At 38.1% G+C, this 13,081-nt stretch overlaps 1 protein-coding gene and 1 long non-coding RNA gene across 11 annotated transcripts in view; one reads left to right on the top strand and one right to left on the bottom strand.

Annotated features, from left to right (window-relative positions):
• Positions 1-4,153, bottom strand: part of FBXO4 (F-box protein 4) — a 38,330-nt gene extending 34,177 nt beyond the window's left edge. The window contains exons 1-2 of the mRNA XM_077117074.1: positions 3,922-4,153; positions 2,607-2,842 (exon numbers count right to left, since the gene is read on the bottom strand). Of these exons, the coding sequence (XP_076973189.1) occupies positions 2,607-2,842; positions 3,922-4,110 (425 nt within the window). The 5' untranslated portion in view covers positions 4,111-4,153. The remainder of the gene's footprint in view (positions 1-2,606; positions 2,843-3,921) is intronic.
• Positions 4,154-4,177: 24 nt separating this feature from the next.
• On the top strand, positions 4,178-7,040 carry LOC143647264 (uncharacterized). Of its 10 annotated transcripts, none has more exons than XR_013157949.1 (5): positions 4,527-4,550; positions 4,706-4,769; positions 4,866-4,967; positions 5,084-5,162; positions 6,820-7,040. It is a non-coding gene; the product is annotated as an uncharacterized LOC143647264 (long non-coding RNA). The 10 variants fall into 10 exon arrangements; XR_013157941.1 differs by having other exon boundaries at positions 4,530-4,550; positions 4,706-4,765; XR_013157942.1 differs by lacking the exons at positions 4,527-4,550; positions 4,706-4,769 and adding an exon at positions 4,178-4,226.
• The last annotated feature ends 6,041 nt before the right edge of the window (positions 7,041-13,081 follow it).

The raw sequence follows: 13,081 nt of genomic DNA, 5'->3' as shown, positions 1-13,081 counted from the left end.
ATACGTGTATAAGCTGATATTTTTCTGGAAACTTAAGAATCTCTGTGACACCTCAGATTCAGAGCTAGAGTTCTGCAGCTCTGAAAGTTAGCACTTCTACATACAATAACAGTAAAGTAACCAAAAGAGATCAAGCTTCAATTACAGATAAAAATGAAGCCAATCTGGTTGGGACTAATGTAAATCAGAATACAGGGCAAAAGATGATAATGTATGAACTCTAGAGCTCCACCTACTGCATGAGGCCAAAGGCAGAGAGTTTTATTGTGTCTAGAACCTAAATTTTCTATAACACACATGCTAAATCAATCTGTCTGGAGAGTTCATTTAAACAATCCAAACACATGAAGCCAGAACAGGAATAAGGCCTTGTAATTCTGTATCGCTTAATGTAATAGCCAAAGATATCCCAGATGATAGTGGGCTGATAATTACAAAGTATTGGTAGAATCCCTTGAGGCACTGGAGAAAAAATATGGAAATACTAAATTTTCCCATTTGGGAAACCCCTGGTATTCTCTCAAACATCAGGGACTCCCAATGAGGCTTGCTATCATTAAAAGTATTTATACAGCAGAAAAGCGAAGACCACATATTATTATGCCTATAGTTGCTTCCAGGAAACCTCTTTGGTTGCTCAGATGTGGTCTCTCTCTCTCTCTCTCTCTAAGCCCACCATTGCAAGGAAAATCATTCCACTCCCCCTATTTTGAACATGACATTCAGGGATGAACATCTCTGGCTTGGCACCATAGGATCATCGATGCCTTCCAGACTAAAAGGGGGAAAAGAAATGTAACAAAATATGGTATCAGTAGCTTAGAAAGTTCAAAGGGAGTCAAGAAGCTATTCTAAGATTACTCTTAGCAAACTTCAGCTAGACATTTTTCACAGCCATGGCTTGCCATACCCCAACTAACATCATTCCTGTTAATCCTAAAAAACTCTAGAACTTTAACTGAGACGCTACAAAGTTTCATATACTAAGCTTACTTTCCTGAAACCTACAGCCTCCAGAGGGTTCTTAAGCCAGACAAATTCTAGGAGGGTTCACCCTCTCCAAGAATATCAACTAATTTCATCCCCCTATCCTATACTGCTGATACTCTTTTTCAACATGAAATAGTTAGCATGGGCAGACTACAAAGACCCCTACTGATTGTGAGTAGGTTCAAAGGAGGAGAAGTTATAACAGAGAAGATAGGATTTAACAAACAAGTATGACTGCTTAATCACCATATTTCTTTTAGTTTCCAGTGTTTCAAAGCAGCTAGAAAGAAGGAAAAACCTGAAAATGGGGAATGGTAGCCCATACCAAACTTGGAAATTTGTTCCGTGATTACTTGTTAAATGTACTTTGAAATTATGGCTTTTTTTTTAATATATATGTTGTATTTCAAAATTAAAAATGTCTAAAAAATCAAAATAAATAAATAAAACCTAAAGTCCTTTAGCTAAATTCAAGTTGGTTAATAGAGGGGCTAACATAAAGGTAGATCTGGTCAAGTTTTAACCCCTTATTTAGTTGTATAAGCCACTTATAGTCTGAACTTTAGTTTCTTCATCTGCAATATTAGAGCAATACGAACCAATCCACACTTGTAAGGATTAGAAAGAGTTTATATAATTGCAAATGGTGGCATTGAGGATTACTATTATTCCCTGGGGAAAATCTGTTTCCAAAGCATCAGATACACCTGATGATATGTTTGGCTGTGGGGTGTCAAAGGATATGTACCTGGCATTTGTTGAGATTATATATAACGCACCATGTACATTTTAATCAAGTAGTTTCCCAAGACTTCATGTAATGGCAATAAGGAACGATGTAAGGACATATGAATAAGAAAAGGTTCTGAATAATCTAAATAAAATAAAAAAAAATCCTGTATGTAGCTACTGAATGTAGCACAGCAAAACAATTCTTACCGAAAGCATAAATTTTTTTTAGTTTTATTTGCAATGCCTCAAATTTGGGGTCCTTAATAAAGGAGGTTATAATCAGACCCAGTGACATTATATATCTTTAAGAGAGTATGATGCCCTTAGGCAAATCATGTACCCTCTCTTAATCTCAACTCAACAATCATGAAACAAGAATATCTCCCTGTTGCTGAGGGTTAAATGAGGAAATATTTTTAAGCATCCCTCATAGAACCTAATATACTGCAGGTACTCAATAATGTTAACTCTCTCTCATCTACATGTGATTAGAAAATGTCAGTGCTTCGGGTGATAACAAAATCTTATTTCCCAGAGCCTAGAGAATGATTTTCTTCCTGCCAAGGAACTGCTGTCAGATTTCTGGTCATTCCTTTCATGAATATAGAAAAAGTAGTTACTATTAAACAAAAGGACAAATGCTCCAAAGATAATGAAAATTATAAGTATTTTACTCCTTGCCATCTGTGCTGCTACATGTTACAAGATGGAAGGATCCTATGAAGGAAGTCATTTAACTCAAACCACAATCTTTGTACGAGGCCACGGGAAGACCCCAAATCCATGAAACTAATTAGTAGTAGCGTTGGAATTAATTTAGACTATTGACTTACTATAGTAAAATTTAATGTCTCCTTTTTGTTTCCTAAAAACTAGATACTTACACTGCCATGTAGTCAAAAAACGCACCACCAGTGACTTCAGATATAGGCTTTTTTAAGATTTCTAAATCCGGAAGAGACTTCCAGTCAACAGAATTCCAAGAAGGGAGATCCCGCAACAGGAAGTATCTCCACAAAATTGGATCTCGTACAGTTTCATGCCAATAATGATTTGTACTTCCCAACTGACAAAGATCATGGGGTGAAAGAAATGATAAAATATATAGCTGTACATCAATCTGAAACAAAAAGAGACAAGGGGTAGAAAAACAGGATGAATAATTTACCCTGGAAAACTGTGGTTAAGATACATTTCAAAACTAATAAAGGGTCAAGTGAATAGTTGGTCTTTTAAATAATTAAATCCATCAATCTGCAGTTGTCTTCCTGCCATGAGGAGGGAATGATTAGGAACATAATTTCTGACACACTGAAACATTTCTGAAAAATCAACCACTGCCTGTTACTTTTTCAAACAAAATAACCAGGCCCTTTCATTTTCCCTCATGTCTATTTTCATACACCATTTACTTGAATTAATTAGTTAAGGTAGAATAAAGGGTCTCAAGAGGTCACATTTCTGATTTTTGTAGATCAAACTATGCCATTTCTGTTCTTCAAAATAATCAATTAAACTGTTTCAAATAACCTCTGAAAGGGGGACAACTTTGAAGCTATTCTAAACCTGCAGATTTCAACTCCTGATGGTCGTCAGGAGGTATCAATAAATCCAGATGAGATAAATAATTGACAATTCGTCTTTCACATGTATAATCCATGCGTCCTGTTGTATCCTGAGGCACGTGTTAACATATTTATTTTCAATTAAGAAGCAGTTCTGTTACCAAATATACAGTAACTGATAACGATAATAGCCGAAAGTCCTCAAAAGTGTTTTGGGTGACACCCCGCCCCCTACCCCCGCAGTGTTTTTATATACTGCGCCTAAAATGAAAGATACTGAGAACAGAGATGAAGGATGCTTTCCAAGATAACCTGGTCTTGGAAAGGCCTGGAATGGCCTCATTTCCTTAACCTCTAGTCCCCTGTGCCTGTTTTTCGTGATAGGAACCCTGAAGATAATCTGGCTAGTCACGACTGCGCCCCCGGAACGTGAGTTTATCTGCGACCTCCGGCCTCTGGCTGCGGAGCATCAGGGAACAACGCCACCGCGTTTCTGGTCAACAGTTGCTTCTAAGGATGACAGGGACAGACCAGTCACAGGCAGGGGCGCGGGGAGAGAGCTTCCAGGCCTCCCGGGGGACCGCCCCCTCCCGGCCGCCCCCGGCGGCCCTCCGGGCGGGTGCCTGATGCTCACCGGCAGCCGCATCAGGATACTGGTCTCCTCATCCGCCTCCTCCCCGGAGGCCGCCGGCACCGTCCTTTCCTTGCCCACCGACTGCCAGAAGTTTCTCCAACCACTAAGGATGGCCGCCTCGAGACGACCCCAGTCGCTGTGGGGCGGCGGTGGAGAGCAGCTTCGGCTGCGCAACTCACTGCCCTCCATGGCCGCCTGCGCCGCGCGTGACGCCACTGCAGGTGACGCCACGTGCCCGCCTCCCGCCTCGGGTCCGCCTGCCGCCTCGGCTCCGCCTGCCGCCTCGGGTCCGCCTCCCGCCTCGGGTCCGCCTCCCGCCTCTGGTTCCCCTGCCGCCTCGGGTCCCCCTGCCGCCTCGGGTCCGCCTCCCGCCTCGGGTCCGCCTGCCACCTCGGGTCCGCCTGCCACCTCGGGTCCGCCTCCCGCCTCGGGCCCGCCTCCCGCCTCTGGTTCCCCTGCCGCCTCGGGTCCGCCTCCCGCCTCGGGTCCGCCTTCCGCCTCTGGTTCCCCTGCCGCCTCGGGTCCGCCTCCCGCCTCGGGTCCGCCTGCCACCTCGGGTCCGTCTCCCGCCTCGGGCCCGCCTCCCGCCTCTGGTTCCCCTGCCGCCTCGGGTCCGCCTCCCGCCTCGGGTCCGCCTGCCACCTCGGGTCCGCCTCCCTCCTCGGGTCCCCTAGTTTGAGGTTCCGCATGCTGCCTTCGGTTCTGAATCACTGTCCTTCTCACTTCTGGCCTCAACCTCAGTCACGCTAACTGCATCCGTGGCTATAAAATCTGCCTTTTATAGTTTCTAACTTCAATCAAGTCGTTCCATTAGGGATCTTTTTCCACTTTTCGTGCTTATTCAGTAGGTAGCTGTCTTCCACCATTTTGGGCTTAATTACCACTTGCTGTTTGGAGGGTATTTTTCCCATCTCTAAAAAACCGCTTGTTTTCCTGGGAATTAGCAACAACTGGACTAGAGAGGCGGTCAGAAGCCCAATTATAAAGGATTTTATGCCAAAATGAGTCTGGAACCAATATATAAAAAACACAAGTTCACTTAATTGGTGAGCATTATGTGTCTCATAAAAGGGCACCAAAATGCAATTTAGAATAAGAGAGTCCAGATACAGTATTATTGAAATCCCACTAATAGGTTTCTGTCTATTAAATATTAAAACAGATGTCCATTCTATTCGCTTTGTAAATCCCTGCTTTGAGAAGGACTTCAAGAAACTACGAAGATCAGAAATCACATTAAGGTAATTTATTATGTGGAACTAGGTATGGCCTCTGTAAGAGGAAGCACACATAATTTAACTAGCACTCCGTGTTGATCAGTTTCAAATAGATTATTCTAATCCAGAGAACACTGCTCCAAACCTAGATCTCGGTTGCTTAAAGAAATACTTCAGTATAATGTCACATTACTTTAAATATCATATAATTCAAACCCTCTAAGATAATAAGAGCAAGAGAGCATTATCTGTATTTCATGCAATAAGAAAAATACACCTTAATCAAAATAATCCAGTGTGTTTTTTTGTATTTTTTTTTTGTATGCTGTATGGTGGGGTTACATTTCATTCTTTTTCCATGTGAGTATCCCATTATTGCAGCACCATTTGTTGACTTTTTTTTTTTTTTGATTGGTTTTTTGTTTGCTTGTTTAGTTTTTTGGGAAAGTGCATAGGCCAGGAATTGAACCCAGATCTCCCACGGGGCAGGTGAGAATTCTACCACTGTACTACCCTCACACACCCCCAATCCAGTGGTTTTAAAATTCCTTTCTCAAGAATGGATGTATATCTCTGCAATGCCTGGTTTAAACTCATTTTTAACAATTGCTTACAATATCCAGGACATGCAATCATCCATTCTCTTTGTGAAGATAGTCAAATATGGAAAAATCTAGATTTCACAGTAAACCTCTGCCCACCAGTTTTATTACTTCAATTGTCAAAATATTATCTAATCTGCTGCATATATTTGTAACTGTTGCCTCTTATCTGCCTTAACATGCCCTAACATATCCAGACATCTCTCGTTCTTGCAAGCCTTGCTATTCTAACCCCCTGCCTAGCAACTCCTGAGCATATATCGCACCACCTTTTCACCTCTTCTTCATTAGACCATGTACACTCCTCACCTCACCACCCATTATAATATTCAACACACCTCCTAACCAATCCACATCCTATACGACACCATACCAGCTGCCCATCAAAGTTTCTTCACCCCTAACTAACTCCCCCTCACCAACCCTATATATTCTTTGTGTTTCCTCCTGTCGGGGTCTTAGCCTGTAAGCCTTGCCAGCCAGCTAAGTCCCGCGAGCCCTATGCAATAAATTACTACTATTATTCTTTAGTCTCAGTTTATTGTGCTCGTGCGCCCTCCAAACCTTCGAGCCCCGTGGTCTCGGCTGATGCCGCTCTCCAGCCAAACCACATCCGAGGACGAGACCCCAGTGCGGTCGGGCTAGGCAAGCCCCAAGCCGCAATAATCCAAATCACCTGTTTAAAAATTAATCCCATTTTACCTTTAAGTCTTCAAAATAGAAAATAGGGTAGAGTCAGCATCCTTAAAAACTATCAGTCTTTCAGGGCCATGATAGGGTATAGGGAGCATATAAACTTTGTGTATCAAATATTTAAATATACACACATTTAAGACACAGACATGCATCTCAGCACACGGTAGAGTGTTTAATGCTTAATAATGGACACAATGTTTATCGGCTTGAATTTATTCTCCAAAAGTAAATAAATATCTGAGGGTCTAAATGTCAAATAACAGAAATCTGAAAAAGCCTGATATCTAAAGATCTATGAGATCAGAATTTAAACTTTCATTGTTTTTCTTGTATGTCATTGCTAGGAGCCAGTAACCAATTAATTTGTTCTCCTCCTTCTCTAGGTAGTGATTGATTTCAGAGCAAAAAAGAACTAGCACACACAAGAAAAAAATCAGCTCCAGTATGAATTACTGAAATTGCTCTCCTATCTCTTACAAAGACATGTAAATATTTAAGTGAATGAATTAGAATACTTTTTTATCTGTATAATGGAAAGATTTTAACATATGTAAAGAAGAGTGAATAAACAGCAATATACCCATGATCTGAGATTATTTATTTAAAGTCACCAGAGATTTTCATCTCCTGAAAAATACTTTTTTTAATTTTGTTTAAATCTGATGCAACAAGGTTCACCAATTCCATTTGGTTGACATTTATCCCTAAAACTTTTGTTCTAGAGGTCCCCTACTTTACTTTCAGCTGAAATTTGTTATATTTCTTGATGGCATCTCCATGTCTTTTATGTGTTTTTATCCCAGGTTTGATCAAATTCAGGTTTGTTTTGTAAAGTACTTCATAAGTGGTATGACTACTTCAGTTGAGAGCCACAACTCTATTTCTCTTTTTCTAATGTTCAGATTGATTAATGGCTTCAAACAGCCTGATCCACTTATCAAATTCCCATTAGCTTTTCACCTCAAGGATTTAGTAATCACCAATGAATATTGCTTTACGAGTTGTAATATGTTAGTATTCTTATTCTGTAATTTCTTTTATTAGCTCAATAAAAGAAAAACTTCCCCTCATCTACCATTTATTTGATTGCCCTGCCTCAGACCTAGAATCAGTCAGGTCTCCAGGGAGCCCTTGTTCATTTTAATGGAAAATGGTATTTGGTCTTTATTTAGAAATAAATAATGGCCTCTATATAAAGGGGAAAAAAAGAATTCATACTGATAGTTCTCATTCAAATTTAGAATTATAGAACTTTTATTTAACTTTGATTTCATATTTGTCTTTCTTCTTACACTGAAAATGCTTATTCTTATTTATATTAACATAGTTATTAACAATTTAATTAGTTTAGGGATTCTTTATCATTCTTTTTGTCCTTGTTTTACTTCTCACTAAAGATATGCAGGCAAATTAGTGTGCTTTAAAGATACTTGAAACATTTTTGTGTATTTGAGCAACCAGCTTGATAAGTGATACAGCTCGTTTCATTTTGCCTTTCCTTTCATGGGCTTGCTTTTTTTTCCTGTTAACTCTTGTTTTATAATAATGTAAAAAATGTACATATCATTACATAAGTACAAAATTCAGGATAGCTTCCATCCTGGTCCTCAATCTGGTTCCCTTTCTCCCTCCCTTTTAAGTAATCATTATTAAATTTTTTATTACACTTTGTTTTCTTTGTGCTTTAATATATGCAAATATGGTAATACACACACAGGTATACATATGCATACCCTATTATTTAATAGTACTATTTTTAAAAATTAGTTATTTTAATGTTGGTAAATTATGCATAACATAAAAATCATTTAAATCATTCTAAGTGGGTAATTCTTTGGCATTCAGTACATTGATAATACTGTATTACTTTCATCATAATCTATTTGCAGACTATTTTCATCATCCTAAACTGAAACTCCCACTCATTTAGCAATAATAACCCATCCTTCCACCTGCTACCCCTGGTAACCACTCTTCTGCTTTCTGGCTCTATGAATTTGCTTATTCTAAGTGTTTCATATAAAAGAAATCATACACTATTTGTTCTTTTGTGTCTGGCTTATTTCTTTCAACTTGATGTCTTCAGGATTCATCCATGTTGTAGCATGTACCAGCACTTCACTTATTTTTATGGCTGAATAGTCTTCCATTGTGTACCTATACCACATTTTGCTTATCCATTCATCTGTTAATGGGTTGTTAACAAATGTTGCCATGTGCACTGGCATACAAATAGCCGAGTCTCTACTTTCAAATATATTGGGTATATACCTAGAAGTGGAATTGCCGGATCATATAGTAATTCTATGTTTAATTTTCTGAGGGACTGCACCAAAAGTTTACATTACTTTACATTCCAGCCAACAATGTTGAAGAGTTTATATTTCTTCTCATCCTCAGTAATACTTGTTACCTTCAGTTTTTTTAATAGTAGCTAACCTAGTGAGTATTTCATTGTAGTTTTAATTTACGTTTCTCTAGTGGCTACTAGTGAGGCTGAGCATCTTTTCATATACTTATTGGCCATTTGAATGGCATCTCTGGAGAAATGTCTATTCAAATCCTTGGCCCATTTAAAAAGTTTTGATAAAGTTCTTTAACTATTCTGGATATTAAACCCTTATCAGATACATGGTTCCCAAATATTTTTTCCTATTCTGTAGGCTGACTTTTCACTTTCTTGCTAATGTACTTTGAAGCATAAAATTTTTAAATTTTGATTAAGTCCCACTTACCTAATTTTTCTTTTTTTTTTTTTTTGCTTGTGTTTTTGGTGTGAAATCTAAAAATCCGTTGCCTACTATAAGGTCCTGAAGCTATTTCTCTTAATAGCTACATACTACTCAATCATAAGGATGCATCATGGTTTAGAATAACCTATTTTAAAATAGGGTTATATCTAATATTTAGATGACTCATCTTTCATTAAATGCCTCTGACTTGTTAATTAACTGTAACCAAAAGGTAACAAAGGCCAAGTCAGTCAAACCACCTGGTAAATGTAGAAGTTGCCATAGGTTGGGTATATTATATATATTTGGAAGCTGGGGCTGAAAACCTTTTGTAAATTGTAGGTTTCTTCTGGCTTGCCCCCCAAAAACATTTGAGAGGCCTAGGCAGTCCATGATTTGTTTTTCTCTTAAGTCTGCTTCCCATAAAACATGGCAAGCACCACTTGAACTAAGGAAAGGGCAGTGAATGAGTGCTTACTGGCCAGAACAAGAGTTTGTCAAAACAATTGTTATGGCTGATGAGCATTTATATTAGTCAGTATGCTAAATGAGGTATGCCAATCACAGAAGTAGACATTAAGGAAAATAATAATAGTAATAGCTAATTCTTTTGAGGTCTTATTAAATGCTAGGCACTGAACTAAGTAAGCATTTTTGAATATTAACTCACATTTAATCAATAATCTGGGAAATAGGTATTATTATTCTTATATTAAATAGCAGGATATTAAAGCACAGAGAGGTTAAGTAACTTACATAATCACATAGCTAGGAAATGGCAGGTCCTCTGGTTTCAGGGCCACATTTCTAATCACTACACTACTCTGAAAATTATTAGGATCAGAAGATAATTACATCTAAAAGCTAGTAACAATCATCTGAGAAAATAAAAGTTTTTATTCTGACACTATACCCAGATGCAAAGAAAACATAAAACAAAAAAATACAGGAATATGATTTTATTTTTTTTTAAATATGTATATGGTCCAAAACATTTTACATGGAAATTTTCACTAGAAGGAAGAAAACAAAAACACAGTAACTACCAGATGAACACATAATGCATTCTTTAAGTTTGGATATATTAAATATATTTTAACACAACACTTCCATAATATGTTATCTCATATTATGTTAAGGATAATATAAGGAAGTGATACTGGATAAGTACAGAATCTTGGATTCTGTGACAGAAGGGAGAATCCTTATTAGAGACAGGAAAGGAGGCCTGGAAATTAGAGGGAAAACAAAGTGAAAAGCAATCCAAAACTAGGATGTCAAGGGGCTGTGGTCTTTTTTAATACATTAAAATGAATTTGGGAATGCCTTTCAAGACAGCTCAGAGAATTCTGTGGACATCAGAGAATTCACAATGGACTGTAAAGATGAGGAATGTAACTTTATTGTGAGTTTCTAGCCATGGACTCTCACCTCACTCTACCATATGCAAAGGAATAAGGAAAAGCTTTTAATCATGGTCTGTACCTTAATCAGTCTCAAACAATTCACAATCCCCAGAAACCCTATAAATGCAGTCAAGTAGACAGACCTTTAAGTCTCAAAACCTATTTAACAAGAGAAAAATTCATACTTGGAAAGAACTATACAGATCTGCAGACTGTGAAAAGTCTTTTAACAGAGTTTTAAATTTTAGTAACCATCAGAATATGAAAACTGCAGAGAAACTCTAAGTGTAACAAATACAACAAAGCCTTTAGGTATGGCTTACCTATTAGTAAAGCCACATTGGAGAGAAACTGTTTAAATGTAACCAAACTGAAAATATTTTAAGTAGTGACTCATTCTTTAATTCAGTGTCAGAACTTCCAAAAGAAAGAAAAATTTATGAACGCACTGAACATGCAAGGCAATTAACTAAGGTGGTGGAATTTGGGGACAAAAATGTTGAAGAAGAAGAGAGATACTCAGAGGTACCTTCCCAGCCATCCTAAATAAAATAGCACCCCACTTCTGCATCACACTAGCACTTTACCTTGCTTTATTATTATTCATAGCACTCATCACTTAAAATACAACAACTTATTTCTTAAAATTCTTACTTTCTAACTTCCTCCATTATATCACAAGCTCCAAAAGTGGGCTGTTTTACAAAGCTGTATCCTCGATGCTAGGAGAAAATCTAGCAGTAGACACAAACCAAATAGTTGTTGAATGAATGAACTTTAGTACTTTCCTTATATGGGGTATTTGCTCTTGAGGTAACTGCATTCTAAATGAAATGACATTCACTTAACAGGCTTTTAGCACATATAAAAATGTGTTACTTCAATTGTTTTAAACTATGCCACAGTAAAAAGCATTATAGACTGTAATGGTGTACAAGTTATTCTCCAGTTGTGTGTGGGATGTAAAAGTTGTAGAAAAAGCACCCAGTAATACCCTTGTAATTGTGCCAACCAGTCAAGACACATGACTGGTTCACAAGGGTTATGAAGGCAAAATGGAAGCCCCCAGCTTCAGAAGAAAACTTTTTTTGCTTTCTCAGACTTGGTGTTTAAATAATACTTTGCACAGCTAAGGACTGCACATATCCCTATTTGCCTTGTCAACCATTGGTATAGAGGGCATGGCAGTTTGGAATCTAATAGCAGCAATCCTTTTGTACAAAGTTTGGCACTTAGACTCATGCTTCTTATTAATTCAAAAAACATTTCTAAGTGCCTACTATGTATTATGCACTGTGTTAAGCTCTTAGGATAAAATAAAGATGAATTTTTAAAATACCGAGTTCACAAACTCGGATGGGAGTGCATGAGAAGGGAGGGTTAAGGGAGCAGAAGCAAAGTATCATCTAATTTGACTAAAAATGGTGGGGAAAAAACCTTATGGACCCAATATCACCAGAACAGAATCTTAAGGTTAAGTAGGTACTCACTTGGCCCCAAAGAATACAAAGCATTCCAGGCTGAAGTAATTAAGTCTACATAGGTATAGCAGATGAGAACACAAAGCATATCTGGGGAAGGAACTGGAAGTGCTTGAGATTAACACTGATGCTCCAAAGAGTGTGGGGTAGAGTGCAGCCTATGGTTTAAAAAACGTAATAAAATAATTTAAAGTTTTATATTCAGAAAGCACAAAAGACCAGCTAAAAAGCTAAGTTAAATACACATCTTAACTGTGTAAGAATAAGCAAGGGGATGGGGCAGAAATAGAGAGATTTGCCTCTTGCCCAAGAGGTTTATCAGAATTTTTATGTGTATCAAAATAGAGCATGGGTTTTAAATGTTTGAGGAACACTGGACTAGAACATAAGATTACTGTAGTGATAAGTGTAGAAAGGTAGGCAGGAACCAGATTACAATACTCTGCCTTGCCCTGCTCTGGAAGATTCAAAAGAGAAAATCTGAAGCAGAAATAATTTTATATGAGATGATGAGCTTTTAGGACATACTGAATTTAAAATTACAATGAGATGTCTGTCTAAGTGAATATACAGACAGTTAGAAATAAGGTTAAGGGACCAGGAGAGAAGCTGGGATTCAAATTACAGGTTTGGGAGTCAACCTATTATAGGTGGTAGATGAAACCATGGCTAGGAATGATATTGCATAAGAAGGGTATTTAGAGTAAGTAAAAGAAAAAAGAGAAAATGGAAGGGGGGGCAGGGAGAAAAAGGACAGGACTCTAAGAAAGTATAATATCTAAAGCGTAGGCAGAAAAATGGAAGCCACAAGGAAAATGAGGGAGACAACAGAGATGAAATCTATAGCACTTGTAGATACCAGCCTTCAATGGGAAGCTGGCCAACTCTTTTCCACTAAAAAGAGAAAAAGCTGGTAAACAGAAGTTGACCAACTCATAGTCTCAATTTTCTATTTCTCAACTATGATAGGAAGAAGGTACATACACTGGGGATGGGATTGGATTTGGATTAACCAGGGTCTGGTTT

This window comes from Tamandua tetradactyla, chromosome 9 (assembly GCF_023851605.1).
Source record: "Tamandua tetradactyla isolate mTamTet1 chromosome 9, mTamTet1.pri, whole genome shotgun sequence".
NCBI lineage: Eukaryota > Metazoa > Chordata > Mammalia > Pilosa > Myrmecophagidae > Tamandua > Tamandua tetradactyla.
Note: the sequence above shows the minus strand (reverse complement) of the source record. Positions and strands in the feature narration are given on the sequence as shown.